The sequence below is a fragment of the Monodon monoceros genome, unplaced genomic scaffold, assembly GCF_005190385.1.
Source record: "Monodon monoceros isolate NGI ecotype Baffin Bay Population unplaced genomic scaffold, NGI_Narwhal_1 Super_Scaffold_7, whole genome shotgun sequence".
Lineage (NCBI taxonomy): Eukaryota > Metazoa > Chordata > Mammalia > Artiodactyla > Monodontidae > Monodon > Monodon monoceros.
Window position 1 is genome coordinate 62,846,821 of NW_021703784.1, and position 17,106 is coordinate 62,863,926.

General features: G+C 44.2%; 1 protein-coding gene across 4 annotated transcripts in view; it reads right to left on the reverse strand.

Annotated features, from left to right (window-relative positions):
• Positions 1–17,106, reverse strand: part of MRVI1 (murine retrovirus integration site 1 homolog) — a 77,895-nt gene that overhangs the window by 22,469 nt on the left and 38,320 nt on the right. For all 4 annotated transcript variants that reach the window (XM_029207378.1, XM_029207377.1, XM_029207375.1 and 1 more), the window contains 5 exons: positions 15,231–15,354; positions 11,554–11,584; positions 9,017–9,157; positions 8,399–8,530; positions 6,272–6,413 (listed from right to left, as the gene is read on the reverse strand). In XM_029207378.1, coding sequence (XP_029063211.1) covers positions 6,272–6,413; positions 8,399–8,530; positions 9,017–9,157; positions 11,554–11,584; positions 15,231–15,354 — 570 coding nt within the window. The remainder of the gene's footprint in view (positions 1–6,271; positions 6,414–8,398; positions 8,531–9,016; positions 9,158–11,553; positions 11,585–15,230; positions 15,355–17,106) is intronic.

The following is a 17,106-nucleotide window of genomic DNA, read 5'->3' on the forward strand; positions in this document are numbered from 1 at the left end:
CTAGGTGCGCGGGCTTCAGTAGCTGTGGCATACGGACTCAGTAGTTGTGGCACATGGGCTCAGTAGTTGTGGCTCATGGGCTCTAGAGCACAGGCTCAGTAGTTGTGGCGCACAGGCTTAGTTACTTCACAGCATGTGGGATCTTCCCCGACCAGGGCTCATACCCATGTCCCCTGCATTGGCAGGCGGATTCTTAACCACTGTGCCACAAGGGAAGTCCCTGTTTTTCAGTATTTTTATTTTACTTTGTTTTAGAAATCCCAAATTATGATGATTGTTGTTCTACACAGTGAATGCTTATTTAGATTTACCCACATGTTTACAAATGTCTTTGATCACCATCCCTTCTTGCTTCTGACTTTCTTTTGATCTCAATTTTATTTTTCCCTAAGCACACCCTTTAGTTGTTCTTTTAGCAAGGATCTGTGAGAGGTAAACTTTCTCAGTTGTTGCCATAAAATGTTTTTACAAAGCCCTCAAGCTTGCATGATAGTTTAGTTGGTAGTATTATCTCCAGGGTGACAGTTATTTTCTCTCAGCTCTTTGGACACTACTTCATTGTCTCCTGGTCCTATTATTGGTCTTGGAAATTGCCATTCCTTTGTGAATAATCCATCTTCTCTCTCTGGTTATTTTTAAGAACTGCACTTTGTCCTTGGGGTTCTAAAGTTTCTCTCTGATGTGTTTTTATTTCTTTTGCTTGGGAGTCTCTGTACTTCCTAAATGCAAGGATTCATGTCTTTCTTTAGTTCTGGAAAATTCTCAGATCCTGGGAAATTCCTTTGAATATTTTCTCTCCCTTATTCTCTCATTATGGATCTCCTAATAAAAGTATTTCGAAGTTTCTCATTCTATATCCCATATCACATTTCTTTCATATTTAAATTAATTTATCCCTCTGAACTGAATTTTGGGTGACTTCTTCAAATCTGTCTTCTAGTTGACAAATTTTTTCCTCAACTGTTCCTAATCTGATGTAAATGTTGTACCAATCAGGATAAGCTAGGCTATGCTACAATAATAAACAACCCCAAAGCCTTAGTGGGTTATAACAACTGAGATTTATTTCTTGCTTTTGCTACATGTCCATTTGCTTATGAGTTGGCAGCAGGCTCTGCTCTGCATCCCCTCACTCAAGACTCAGGCTGATGGAGCTTCTACTATTTTGGAGCAGTGATGGTTGTCATGTCTGGAGAAAGAAACATAAGGCAAATGGCACACTAGTTTTACGGACCTCAGTTCAAATGCGACACATGTCCCTCCACTGACATTTAATGCCAAATCACATGGCCTCACCTAACTTCAAGGGGATGGAGAAGAAGTGTGCCCATCTGAATGGGCACATTCAGGAGGAGGAGATCTGAATATTGAGAAACAGCTTCAATTCTAATAACTACCACTCCTAAACAACTGAGTTTTTAATTTCCACACCTCTATTCCTCATTTCTAGGATTCTATTTTATTCTTTTTTTGACAGTTGTACTCTTCTATTTCATATTTCTGATTTGTTCTTTTATGCCTTTAATAATTTTACCCATATCTTTAAAAAATGTATCAGATTGTTTTATTATCTGCTATCTGTAGCATATAATCCTGTGGTTTGGGTGTCTGATGATTCTTGCTTGTGGTAGATTGTTTTCCTATTTTATAATTCTATATTGTAAACTCATCTTCTGTGAAGCTTTACTTAGAGGATCCTGTGTCTCCTGGGCACAGGGTGTGTCTCTCCAGAGTGATTTATGTTTGTTTCTGCAGTGTTCCTAGCAGCACCATTGTGATGTTCTTTTCAGAATCTCTGCATATTGCATCACTTTTGTTATGGCATGTACTTTGTGGGCATGCACTTTTCCTATGAGGAAGGAGAAAGTGTTTTTTTCTTACTAGAGCCCAGGGTGAAACAGACAAACTTCCTTGATTTGTTCCATTGTGAGCTGGTGAGTATTCCACAGATGCAGTCCTTGGAAAGTCTTAACTTTCTATGGGAGGCTCAGAGTCAACTCTCTGCCTTGGAAGTCCGAGGCCTCATCTCAGATTGCATGTGAGTGCAAAAGCCCAGAGCCCAGATAGCTGAGGCTGACTCTTATCCTCAAGGAAAGCTGCAGGGTCAGCTTGGTTTCAGTTCTCTTTTCTTTTCTTGTATCTGAGTATTTCAATTTCTTTTCTTGTGGAGTCAGCTATTCTTTTAGACTAATGTTTGCTTCACATTATCCAGCAGAAATTTCTAAGTATTTGTAGTCAAAGGATTTTCAAGTTTTCCAGTTAGCCCAAACAGCAGAACCAGAAAATATTCTTTGTGTATGAAGAGTTCATACAGTTAATAAAATACCAATCTCACAAGTGGCCAAAGAATTAGAGAATTTACACAAGTAGAAATACAAATGCCCAATAAACATTTGAAAAAGTCAAGAAATACAAATTAAAACTATGGGAAGAGATACGATATTGGCCCATCAAAGTCAAAAATATTTTCAAAAAGAAAAGCCAAGAATGTCCATGGCACAATGAATTGAGCATCACCGTTACCCATTAAATGGAAATATCAATGGGTTATTTGGAAATAATTTGCTTTAAGAGCCTTATATGACATATATACACTAATATGTATAAAATAGATAACTAATAAGAACCTGCTGTATAAAGAAAAAAAAAAGATTAGTGACATAAACTCTGAATCTGTCTGTCATCAGAATTCCCCGTTAAAATGCAAATCCACCTGATAGAGGGAATGATTGTTCTTTATTAATCACAGAAAACTGCATATATTAGTTTGTCACCATTAAATATAGAGAGCAAATACACAAGGAATTGAACACAAAACTGGGGCATTTTTTACAGTAGAACGGACAAAGGTAAGATTTCAGGGATCTATTTCAGTCAAGGGACAGCATGAAGGTCTCTAAGTGGGAAAAGATGCCTTGAGAACAAACCTCACTTGTTTCCCATTTTTTAAAGGTAAACCTGTAGTACTATGACTAGAGAGAATCTATGAGATATTTATATTGACTCTTGATTAATTTCTTCTAAAAGCTAGGCATTGCAATGACACTACTTTACTGATGATTCTGGTCACAACTCCTGTCAACTGAAGTTTGTGTTTTTTTCCCTCTCTGGATATTTGGTAAAAGTGACTTTTCCCCTAAAGCTCCCCAGTGACTATTCAATTCTCTGTTTCAGTTTGTTTAATAAAGATCTTATTTATACAGAAAAAAAAAGAGCCTTCTAAATATTCCTTTCCCCTGAGCTAGTATTTACACTTCTGGAAATCTACCTTAAGGAAATAATCCAAAATGCAGGCAATCAGCATGTTTCATATTCAGAAGAAAAAAAAAGATGTTTTTTTTTCTTCTGAATGTGTACCACCTTTCTTGAAATCAGAGATTTTTTTTTTCACTGTAGTCTTCAGGCACAGACAAAGATTGCATATATGACAAAGAAGTCATATAAAAGCTTAAAGAACAACCACCATCAGGGGATGGTCACAGAGTATCTGATGGGCACATCTGGCCCCTCTGCACCAGCCCAAGCTGAGGTGTAGCTTGGAAAAACAGTGGAGTGGGAACAGATGTGTGAAAACTACCCATTCACCGTTCAACACTCAACTACCGGCTCCCATCTGATTGTAAGCACTTTCTCAGGCCCCCAGGCTGAACGTGGGACTCTGCCATGTGCGCCCATAAAACCTGCTTACATCTATCACCGCACTGCTTACACTGCCTTGCCCTCACCACAGGTTGGGAACTCCTCTGGGTCAGGGGCTGGGTACACTTCACCTCTGTATTCCAGTATCACGTGGGCACACCGGAGATGCTCAATAAACGCCTGTAGAATGAATGGATGAGACTCACGGGCAACTGTGCTCATTCCATAAATCGTGGGTAAGGTGGTTCACAGGAGACCCTGCTCCTTGCAGGACAATATTGTAAGAATACACGTGTTAGGATTTCTTTGGTGGTAGCTTCTCCAACTTCCAACACTGAGAGAGAGAGGTTTCTTAGAGGCCCAGATGCATGTGGGTCAGGAGCCTTGCTGCCAAGACCAAAGCAGACGGTCTGGAGCATGTGTACGCTGCCTTTGGACCCTGGGAAGCGTCACTGATATTCCCCAGGAAACTTGTGAAACCTCCTGTTTATAAAGGTTTCTCCATCTGTTAGACTTTGTGTACTTTCCCTCCTTCTGCTCTTGGTAACACGGATGTTTGCATTCCAACAGGGATTCCTGTTGCTAAAAGGTCTGTTTTCTCCTGCTAACACCACACCTCATCAGCCAGAGCCCAAACCCTGGCAAGCTCCCAAGGAGAGATACTGGTCCACAGCACCGTCCTCCTCCACCTGGACTGCGGCAGAGCCTCCTAACTCGTCTCTCCATCCCTCAATGTCCACACTCTCCTAATGCATCGTCCACTCTGAAGTCAGCAATCTTCTAAAAATAAAATCTATGTCAGCTGGTGTAAACCCACCGGTGTCTCCTCACTGCCTGGAGGACAAAGATCTAGATTTTTCACAGGGCCTGGCATGTGGCCCTGGTCTAACAAGTCTTACCTTCAACATGTCATTGTCACGCTCCAACACCCCAAACCACAGCAGACTGTTTGTTTCATAGTCTTCTCAGCCCAACCTCCATGCCTTTGCACATACTATTTCCTCCACTTGGGGTGTATTTCCCCCTTTAGCCTGGAGAACTCCTACTTTTACTTTAAAACACTGCAACTCTCCTACTGTATAGCACAGGGAACTATATTCAATAGTCTGTGATACAATGTTCACTGCAGCACTATTTACAATAGCCAGGACATGGAACAACCTAAATGTCCATCGACAGATGAATAGATGAAGAAGATGTGGCACATGTATACAATGGAATATTACTCGGCCATAAAAAGGAACGAAATTGAGTTATTTGTAGTGAGGTGGATGGACCTAGAGTCTGTCATACCAAGTGAGCTAAGTCAGAAAGAGAAAAACAAATACCGTATGCTAACACATATATATGGAATCTAAAAAAAAAAAAAGGTCAGGAAGAACCTAGGGGCAGGACAGGAATAAAGACGCAGACGTAGAGAATGGACTTGAGGACACAGGTAGGGGGAAGCGTAAGCTGGGAAGAAGTGAGAGAGTGGCATGGACATATATACACTACCAAATGTAAAACCGATAGCTAGTGGGAAGCAGCTGCATAGCACAGGGAGATCAGCTCGGTGCTTTGTGACCACCTAGAGGGGTGGGATAGGGAAGGTGGGAGGGAGACGCAAGAGGGAAGAGATATGGGGATATATGTATACGTATAGCTGATTCACTTTGTTATAAAGCAGAAACTAACACACCATTGTAAAGCAATTATACTCCAATAAAGATGTTAAAAAAAATTATAAATAAATAAATAACAATGATATTCTCCTGAAAAAAAAAAGTCTGTGATAGACCATAACAGAAAAGAATATGAAAAGGAATGTATATATATGTATAATTGAGTCACTTTGCTGTACAGCAGTAATTAACACAACATTGTAAATCAACTATACTTCAATAAAAAACAAAACAAAACCACAGCAACTCAATATCAAGTGGAACCAGATGGCCCTTCCTCTGTGCTTCTATAGCAATCTGTATAGAACTTCTTTAAAAAAGAGTATTTCTTTAAAGCATTTGTCTTTCCCACGAGTCTAAAAGTTATCTCAGCAGTATCTCCTTTACCCAGGCTCTCACTCCACCCCTCTGCCCAGACTCCATCTCTCACCTGCATTACTATAATAGTTGCTTTGTGGGTTTCCTTGTCTCTGGCTTTACCCCAGTAATGTAATTGCCACATCACTGCCAGAGGGAATCTTCTAAACTATATATGATCATGTCATTTCCCTGATTAAAATCTTTGGTTGGATCCCTAATGCTTTCCAGGATAAAGTGCAATTTCCTTAGCATGTGCTGCCCAAAGTGGGGACCCCAAAGCACAAAGGTTGTAAGGTTTGGGGTGTGCCACTCTCACAAAGGAGGTTGAATTCTTGCAGCCTATGGGCTTTGCATCAGTGATCAGCTTCTCTGGTTACTTTTATCAGGAGTTGCTTGGGGGCCATTCATGCTTTCTGGTTCCAGGCCCCCAAGCTCACAGGAACAGTGACTGTGAGGCCCCTGTGGGCAGCATTGGGCCAGGCAGCAAGCTTTGCTCACCCTAACACAGGTCCTGGGGCTGTCGCATAGGTATGATCCTAGCCTGGATCCATCAGGGACCCAATATTACAGGGCCAAGGTCGGGGGTGGACAGGAACCCAGTTTCTTACCAGAGGGGCCACAGCTGCGGCTTGAATTCTGATTTGCAAGTTTTTTAAACTCCATGAGCTCTGCATGGTCCTTCTCATACGTCCTCTTCAGGTTCTCCACATACTGCATCATCACTTCTGTTGCTTTCGACATGCGCTTTTCCTGCAGGGAAGAAGAGTGTGAACACACAGGGCATTTGGATGAAAAGCTCATCAGCACTGTTTGCTCTGAGCCAAGCTCTGGGCTGGGGGACTTGAAAGGATACAAGGACCAATCAGACGTGACTCTGCCCTCTAAGAGTTTGCTGTTGGGGATGTGAGTTGAGACAGGGGCTCAGGCACCTGCACTCAGGGATAACAATGACAAGCCCAGCCACAAAGCCTCAGGAGATGAGAGGGAGCAGAGTCATCTCTGCTTGCAGAGAATGGGTCAGGGGAGGCTTCTTGAGACGGAGTGAAGTGCTGTAGCATCTGGGCACATAGCTATGGGCAGGAGAGACAAAGAGCATTAGCCAGGGAACTCCAAGAGCCAAGGTCCAGAGGCAGGACATCACAAGGCTTCTATCGAGGTGAGGATTTCCCCTCCAGACAGGATCCTTTGCAGAGTGAAAGGGGGTGCCATCACGAATTATGCTGGGACAATAAACATATACCAGAATTGTCTGGAAAGCCAGGAAAGCACAGGTCATCCTACTCATGTAGGAATCAGCAAATGGCTGTGTTTGTTTGCAAGAAGAAAAGGTGAGTTAGGGCTGGGCTGTGAAGGACCTTGAATGCTAGACTAAGGAATTTGGACTTATTCTGAAGGAAGAGGGGAGCCATCGAATGTCTTAAAGTAAGGGAGTGTCATAATCAGGTCGCCAGTGGAGACTGGACTGAAGGGTGTGAGACTGGTGGCAGCAAGAGCAACAAGAGAAGAGAGGATGAGTGCCTGAACCAGTCCAGTGGAACCAGAGAAGACAGTGAGGACAGAGACACGGAAGCCACTTGGAGAAGGGTGAAGGCTGGAGTGAGCCGTGCGTGGGCTGTGCAAAATGGGGAAGAGTCTTCTCTACTGACACCCCGTGGATCCCTCAGAGATCCTTGCCCGCGGCCTGCCTGGCCACAGAGGGACACGCTCAGTGACTGTCCCCTGGACAAAGTCCCCACAGCCCTGAGCTGAGACCAGCCACTTCCCTAAAGCCCTCCCTTTGTTGCTGCTCCCAGCTGGAGTGGCTTCCTGGGTGCTGCAGCCGAGTTGGGTGCCCTTCCGCCGGAAGCACACGGGTGGGACAGCCCCGTGGCTTGTCCTTCCTTCATTCTATGAGAACTGCCCAGGGCTGGGCCCCAGGAACACCCCTGTCATGCAAACCACGCAGCAGGACATGGGTCCACAGTAACAGCAACAGTGATAACGACATCCAGGTGCTTTACAAGTGGCACAGTGCCCCGTATGGCAGATACTGTCAGCATCCACCTTTTACGGTTGGAGAAGCTGGAGCACAGAGGCCCAAGGCCACACAGTGAATCCTTGTGGAGCCAGGATGAGAACTCAGGCAGTCTGACCCCACACCACCATGCTGGATCACGGTGGCACCCTGAGTGCCTCACGACTTCAAAGTGGCTGCGAGGGAGCCAGACATGGGCCTGCACCCCAGCTTTGCCCCACGCTAGTGCTATTACCTTTCTGAGACTTCATGTCTTCATCAGGGGATAAGATTATTTACTTTACAGAGTTGCTGGGAGGATTAATGAAACAAAGCAGTTTTTCCTAAAGCACATTTTGCCAAATACTAGTTCCCTGGGAGTTGAATAGGTATTTTGTGGGAACAAGAAGGGGGAAGTGATTCTTTACTCAAATACATTTGAGAAATATGTCGGTAGTGTTAAACAGACTTTTTCATTACAGGACTTCTCAAAGCCTTGCTTATGCCAACATACATTAGAAATCTCCAAGCAAGGAAGGTAGTATGCAGCAGTTCTCAAATGTAGGTATCCATAGAAAGCTTTTTCTGGGGAGCACCTCAAGAATATAGTGGTCCATCAAAAATACACTGAGACGACTACAATTATGAACGTAGGATGTCTGGCACAGAGGAAGCCATCAATAAGCAGTATTGCCACTGCTTACATCACTGCTCCAGTTACTGCAGACAGAGCAGAGCTCACCTGGCGGACGGCCCCCACCATCTCGGCTCGGCTGGAGAGGCGGGCAGCCAGGCGGTGCAGGACAGCGATGTCCTCCAGCAGCTTCTGGTAGGTCTCCCGGTGCTCACAGTGGTGCCAGAGTGAAGCTGAGGACTGAGGAGGGAGAAGGAACATCACATGGGGTCCTCACAGACCAAGACTTGACCAGGGCTGTCACAAGATGAGCCCTGGCCCCATCCTGGCCGCGAGGAGGGGCCTCGGCAGGGCCCAGGCGATGGCTACTTCTGGGATTGGAGAAGCCCAATGTGGACACTCTGTAGCTGGCTGGCCTGAAGGAAGGGAATCACTTCCGGGTCTCTGGTCCCCAGGGTGCTCCCTTTGCCATCCCAGGTCATCCAGCCCCCTCCTGAGAAGCTGCCAAGGGCTCAGAGGCCTTAACTACAGCCCTGAGGTAACCAAGCCTTTGGGATCTCGGCCTCAGCTCCTCCCAGCTCTGAGGAAGACTGCCTGGCTCAGGGCCTTGGCCCCATTTCTCACTTCAGGAGACTCTACTTGGTGACTGAGAAAAGCAGGAGACCCGGCACAGCCCTTGGGGAAAGTGTCTCCTGCAAGGATTCCCCAATCAGGCTCCACAATTACCGTAATGGAAGCTTTGAAGTGTTCCAGTTCCTTCTCTGTGTCCTCCTCTGTCAGGTTGCGTTCCCTTTCCGCCTGGTTAATTCTAGACTCTAAGGTGTAGCTGTCATTTCTAAAGGCCAAGGACAGTTGTACAAACACGTTCTGTTGGGAACAAGAGTGTTGGAGAGGTGCTAGGAGGAGTTAGTGCTGGGAGCAAGGCTGCTGGTGGATTTTTTGCTCAAGGATTTTAAATCAGCTCCTGGAACCAGCCCCCAAAGCAGCCAAGAACAAGTGAAACTCTCCCTTAATGAAGTAAGCTGCACAAAAGATGGCGAAATAGTAACCTGAGGTCCATGCTAGGTCCTTCCCAGGACCAGAAGACCAAACACATTTTACTGAAAAAGAAGAAGAGAATAACACTTTGCTTTTTCCTGAATGTCAAGAAAATAACATCCTGTATACGGGTTTAGATAAACTCAGGCCAACACAGCTGATTGCGTAAGCAGTTTGGATTCATGCTAGGGTTTATGGCATGCGGGTTTTGGAGTATTTCACATGAAACCACTGTATTTAAAGAAACCCCACTTGAGATGTAAGCCTGTTGACTCAAAGCAAACTTCAACCAGCATCTTATCTGAATATTCCAAATCCTACGCTGAAAGCAGCTTTCACAAGCTGCCAGGAGATTAAACAAAGCCAAGTATGATCCTGTTAGGAGAAGCTTTCTGGAACAAATATTCCATGCCAAAAATGCAGCCTGCATGAATGAACTTTGAAAGGTGGTGTTGATCAGACATGGAATTCCTGGTCTAATAGGAAACCACTGGGGAGGAGAAATAGACAGATGGACTCTACACAGGAAGGAAGCAACGGCCTTCATTTTTACAGCCCTCATTTACCTTGCCTGTGTCAAGTGGTAGAAGATTTACACCCTTAGGGTGAGTTGATTCCGCCTGAGCATCTGAAGTTCACGTAACATGGCCCACGGTGGGCAGACATCTCCAGACGGAGAACTGAAGACCCTGAACTGCTCGGTGATGATGATGATCAGGGCCACGTTGAAAGCTACTCCCTGTTGAGTATCTGCTATACGCCAGCACTGGCAGGAGTTTGACGGACCTTAGCTTGTTTAATCCCTCAACAGTCCTCTGCCATAGGAACTGTTATGTCCACTTTATGGGTAAAGAGACCGAGAGCAGAGAGGTCATTAACTTGTTCAAGGTGTCACAAGGGAGTGGCAGAGCCAGAATTCAGCCTCAGACGATCTTATTCCAAAGCCTGTGCTCCTCTCACCGTGCTGAGCACAGATTGTGTCAGCACACACCTGAGGACAGGAGCGCACCCTTAACCAAAGTGCCCGCGGCCATCACCACCAGCGTCAGTGGGTGGGGATTCTCTGTCTTGCCCAAGCCTCAGTCAAGTTTATCAATAATGCTCAATATTTAGTTCTCTATAACTGGGTTATCCCCTTAATGGCAGTGTGATATAAAGAGCCCTGAAGTCAGTCAGAACACTTGACTCCAAATGCTGATTCTGCTAAGCACTGGGTCTGGGATCTCAGATAACTTATTTAATCCCTCAGTTTCCTCCTTTGTTCTGCTACCTGCTCTACCTGTTTCTCAGAGCTGATGGTGGGGGGGGTCAGCTGAAAGGATGGATATGTGTGTGCCAAAGACTGTAAGTTCTATGTCTGTGTGCCAGGTAATTGTTACTATCTGTGCCAGATATTTTACACAGTCCATCTCCCTTTGCTTATGTGGTCCACTGAGTCTCAGTAAGTGTATGTTCGTTTTCTTGTTATCAAGGGTAAACTGTAAAATCTTCCATCCTCCCAACCCGGAGTGAAGTATTCTGGAATCATCCATGTTCTTGCTCCCTTCCTTCTATCAATTCCAATGTAATTGTCATGGAAACAAACTACTGCTGGTGCCTGAGGTCCTCACTGTCTCACCTCCGATGCATTCTCTTTGACCATCTACCCCTTTGACAGAATGAAATGCAAATTCCTCTCAGCTCACTCACCAGCCCCATTGGGACAGCTTCTCTACAGAGACAAGGAGGCCCCGAGGAGAATCATGGGAGAATCAGGGAAGGTGGGAGAGCTGACAGCATAGCCACCACCTTGGCTGAGCTGGCTTCCTTACGTCTGAAACCCTCAGAAGGAAAGCACCTTCTTCCTCCAGACCAAAGTCTGAAACATGAAATCTGACCATCTTTTAATAGTTTTGAAATAAATTTGATTCAGTTCTGCAGCCTCCCAGCTGCTCTGTGTATCTAAGTCATACTTTTAAAGAAAACAAACAACCGTTGAAGAAATGTGGAACTTCCAGCTACCGTCTCATCCCTGACGAAATTTGTCAAAATCTTCCATTAACTGGAGTGGTGGTCGGGGGCTTGGTGGCTCAATAGGGCTGATCACGATGCCCATATTCCCCCCATGGCCACTCATTCTCATGTTTGTATAAAAATGTCAGGAGCAGAGGCTGGAGAAGGAAATGTTTTGAATGAACCCACTCAAGCTCAAGTACTCAATTTCATAAAACACTGGAGTTACTTACCTCAACTTCCTTTTCAGTGAGTGGAGGGGCACTGTGAAAAAGAAAAGACATGCAAATGAACTTTATCCAACCTTTGAAATAAACCAAAAGGTGCCTTTGAACAGCACGCAGACCAGGTGTTTCCAGGAATTAGAGTAAGCAGGGCTGGCAAGATGGAAAAGATGCAGGGTACCCTTTGTGTGAGTTCTGTAACCCGTGAGATATTCGCCAAGATAGTGACTCCTGCAGAGGAAGTATGGCGGAAACTATTAGATCCTGGGGTCAGTGCTCCACCAGTGCCTCTACTAAGTGTGATTTTGGATGAGTTATTTAATCTAAGTTACTTAATCTCATCTGTCAATTGGGAATAATATCTATCTTGCAGGAGTCTTATAAGGAATATATATACGTATGTATAAATGTGTATATATATGTGTCTATATTCACCTATATATGACATCCACACGTGTATGTATGTGTATATATATGTACATATGTGTATATTCATATGACATCCACACTCAGCGGGCACTCAGGAGATGTTTATTATTATGACTAACTCACAGGCATGCTGTGAGGACTTAATAAAAGACTATACAAGCTATATACTTCATAAGTTGTATACATCTGAACAGCCATTATAATTTTTCTGGGGCTGCCCAAGTCTGCAAAGCCTGACCCTCCTCCTGCCTCTGAGGGGTGTGACAAGGGTGCATGTGAGCCAGAGAATAGACAGTAGGGAAGAGTGGCCAGAGCTCTTCTCCACAGCAAGAGCCTCTTCTGATGGCTGGAATCAGAGTTTGGCCAAGAGAGCCCCAGCTGGTGCAGAGGGTGCGGTTCCCACAGCAAGCATCCTCCACTCTGCACCCTTGCTCGGCTGCTGCTCTGGCTGGTGACTAAAGCAAGCCCTGCTCTGAAACCCGGACGACGTAAATAATGCACCGGGCCCTTTCCCGTGCTGGTGTGGGAGAACGGGGAGGAGTCCTACTGGCGTCACAGGACTTGGCAACCAGCATGCCATCGATAAGGTTCTCAGGAAACACAGCTTCCTCCCTTTGACGGGTGTGGAGGGACCCCGAGAGCAAAGGTAGGGGTCAGCAATCTCTGCAAGGGGTTGGTTCTCACCCCTGACAAGGGACTATGAGAACCTTCCTGTCAGGATGAGGCAACAAGACCCCATGGCCATCAAGTCAGCAGAGTACAGAGCACGAGATAAACAAGTGCAAAGCTGTTTGAGGCTTGCAGTTCTGCACAGGCCCACCCGTCAGGCCCTTTCCTCTGGGGGCCAGCCAACACAATGTCAGCTGTCATATAGGACATGCACATCTTGCTTAAATGGGTTATCAAACTCACTGAGCTTGCGTTTGATTCCTGGCTTTGTTTGGATATTATGTGAAAATTACGTTTTCATCAATTATTAACCAAACTTACTTTTCTACCTTGATTACTCACGTTCTGCTTTTTTGCTATAGAACGCATTTTTGAAAAATGTACAAGGCCCTGAGGACCCAGGGAGGTGTGGTTTAGGTAAAGAAGCCACATGACAAGGTCAGCTCCTGAAGCAGAGAGCTATGCCTCATGAACTGGCACAGGCAGGGAGGGGCAGAGCCATTACCCTCCAAAAGGGTGGAGGCCTAGCAGGTGACGTACTAGGAGACCACTCTGGATGTGCCTCAGAATTCAAACTGCCTTAATAGGCCTTAGAATAAAATCAAAGGCCTCTGTGAACTGGCCCCTGCCGGATTCTTCCCACTCTTCAGCCACATTCGCCATTCTGCTCTTCAAACACACTTACGTTGTTGTGGCCCCAGGGCCTTTGCATTTACTGTTCTTTCCTTTTTCTCATGCTCTTATATTTGCAATTCAGTAGTTTTTAGTATATTCATAAAATTGTACAACCATCATTACAGTCAATCTTAGAACTTTTTAATCCTCCCAAAAAGGAACCCTATACCAATTAGTGGTCACTCCCCCAATCCCCAGCCCTATACAATGACTAATCTCCTTTGTCTCTGTGGATTTCCCTATTGTGAGTATTTCATATAAATGGAATCATACAACACATGACTGATTTCTTTCACTTAGCATAATGTTTTTGAGGTTCATCCATCTGGTAGCATATATAAGTATTTCATTTTTATGGCTGAATAGTATTCCATTCTATGGATATATCCGATTTTATTTATTTATTAGCTGATGGACATTTGGTTTGTCTCCATTTTTAGCTATTATGAAAAATGCTTGTTATTGAACATTCACATACAAGTTTTTGTGTGGACATATATTTTCATTTCTCTTTGTTATATACCTAGGAGTGGAATTGCTGGGCCATACAATAACTGTATGTTTAACTTTTTTTTTTTTTTTTTTGCGGTACGTGGGCCTCTCGCTGCCCTGGCCTTTCCCGCCGCGGAGCACAGGCTCCGGACGCGCAGGCCCAGCAGCCACGGCTCACAGGCCTAGCCGCTCCACGGCATGTGGGATCTTCCTGGACCGGGGCACGAACCCACGCCCACTGCATTGGCAGGCGGACTCCCAACCACTGCGCCACCAGGGAAGCCCTGTTTAACTTTTTGATGAACTGTTATTCCAAAGTGGCTGTACCATTTTACTGAGAATTTCAATTCCTCCATATCCTCACCAACGTTTGTTATTGCCCATCTTTTTTATTAAAACCATTCTAGGGATATAAAATTATATCTCATTTTAATCATTTATGATAAATGATAAATCATTCATTTAATGAATTTATCATTTATTATTCATGATAAACCATTTGAATTTGCATTTCCCTAATTACTACTGATGCTGAGCATCCTTTCATGTGCTCATTGACCCCCATATATATTCTTTGAAGAAATGTCTATTTAAATCTTCTGCCCACTTAAAAAAATTAGTTGTCAATACTACTCAGCCATAAAAAAGAATTGAAATTTTGCCATTTGCAGCAACATGGATGGACGTGGAGGGTATTATGCTAAGTGAAATAAGTCAGACAGAGGAAGAAAGATACTGTATGATACCACTTATGTGGAATCTAAAAAAATAAAACAAACTAGTGAATATAACAAAAGAAGAAGCCGACTCACAGATATAGAGAAGAAACTAGTGGTTACCAGTTGGGGGGGAGGTGGGGAGGGGCAAGATAGGGGTAGGGGATTAAGAGGTACAAACTATTATGTATAAAATAATCTATAAGGATATATTGTACAACACAGGGAATATAGCCAATATTTTATGATAACTATAAATGGAGTATAATCTTTAAAAATTGTGAATCACTCTGTTGTATACCTGTAACATATAATACTGTACATCAACTACACTTCAATTAAAAATTTTTTAAATTAGTTGTTTTTTTTATTGAGTTATAAGAGTTCTTCGAAGATATATTATAGAAACAAGTCCCTTATCATATATGTGCTTTGCAAATATTTCCTCCCATTCTGGGGGTTGTCTTTTCACTTTCTTGATGGCATTGTTCACCTATGAACTCCACCTGCTCCTCTTTGAGTTCGAACCACCTCACCTGGCTCTTTATTATTCTTTTTGTTTTGGGTGGATTAGTCCTGTCTGAACTATTGGACTTTGACCCTTCTGGGGTCAAAAATCAAGTCTGGTGCTCCTGTGTCCTATCTACAATTGAATACAGGGGCCACCCAATGTGGGGTCTTGTGCAACCCATGCCCCAATTTTACCTTCCAGGGAGAGACTTGTGGACCCGCAGTTTGCGAAGCAGCACATCAGAAATATTGGGCATGACATCCAGGCCACTCTTTGACTCTTCTTCCTCAATAGCTGGGGAGAGTTCAGAAGGGGGCCCTGAAAAAAAAAGTGTTTAATTTATAAAATGTAATACTCTTGGCAATTTGCTTCAGGGGGTAAGGAATAGCTTTAACATTTATTGGAACCTGGTTATATGCCAGGCGTTTTATAATTGTTATTTTATCCTCACAATGACCCAGTGAGCTAGACCTTAATCATCCCATTTTTCAGGTGGGTAAACTAAGACTCAGCAAGATTAATAACTTGCTTAAGGTCACAGAACTGGTAAATGGCATAGGCTTCAAATAATTCTATCTGCTCTGAGTTCTATGTTCTTCCCATTGCTCTCCATAGTACCAAGCAGGCTCTTGTGTCTGGGGTCTGAGGTTGGTTTCTGGCAACTGGAAAATTGTTGGCTCTTTGGCTATAAAGTTTGGAAAAGTCCCCTCTCTTTGGCAGGCTTCTCAAGAGGCCTGCTGCCCAACTATTCTTCCTCATATGAATTCAGAAGTTCTATCATCTGTGTCCTACTTAGAAATCAGCATCTGGTTCCATATTCCCATAGATAGGAGTAGAAACAGGGTTTTTCCAGAGTAAAGCTAAGGTCATTAGATCTTTTACAGATCTCAGAAATAGATGCCTCCTCGTCAACAGAACCAATAAATAGCCTTTTTTTTTTTATCTCCTAAACCTGTCGTGGGTTTGTGCTCTGAAGGCAGAAAGAACAAACCAAGTACTCTCTTTCCCACTAATTTTTCTCCTGCTTGAAGACAGCTCTTGTACCTCTCCAAAGCTTCCCTTCTCCAGGTTGTAGCCCGATTTTCCCAACTGTTCACTGCGGCCTCTAGATACCACCCCCTGACTGCACGCATTCTGGTTGTTGCTGTCCCAGAAGCCCAGATGTGCTCTAACAAGCTCTTAGCTCAGGGGCACAGTGGCAAATGGTCTTGGCATTGACATTAGTTATTCATTTAGCACAGACTTGCTGTGCCCTACACTATGGGCTCACAGCACATTTAGGATTAAAAGCCTTGAATCTCTTTTACTTGAACCAAATCAGGTATCTTCGTCCCATACAATGGTTATTTTCCATTTGCACGCAGGACTTTTAGTTATCCATGTTTTGCCGTCTTTCATGGGTTTGACCCAACAGATTTCCAGAACTGTAGTCCAGGCCAGAGATCAGGACTACGGGCAAGGTTGTGGTAGCCATCTAAATGGAGCTAAGATTGGGAGTCATGTGAATTAGAAGCCTCACCAAGGGAGACCATGCAGAGAGAAGAGGAGGTATAGTTTGGCTCCAGGTAAACAATGTTTAAATACTTTGAACTTCCCGATAACTGAACAGTGTTCATGAGTTTCCTGGTACTCAAGGAATCCAGCAAAGTCCGGAGGACCATCTGTCAGAGTCAGGGCAGTCAGTGATCCTTCTTTGGATATGAGATTCGACTCATATCAGGTAGCTAGTTCTCTTAGTTACCTGTCACCTCTTGGGTTCTGTCCTGACACTTACTGCTGTCTGACGTTTCCATGTGACAGATGGCAAACCTTGTGGTGCCTTTGGTCACACTCTACCTTTATGTATTCCCCACTGCACCCAGCAGAGAGAGAATGAAGCAGTGGGCTCCTGAGAAATCTATGATTGACATAACTGTATGAGGTCCAATAATCACAGGGAAGTCATATGAGGGGCTTTTGCCCAGAAAAGTCCCCTAGGTAGAACCCCACTCCTCAAAAAGGGATGGGTTTCTAGCCCTGCTAAAATGGCTGTCTTAAGAGTGATCCCAGGATTTCCCTGGTGGTGCAGTG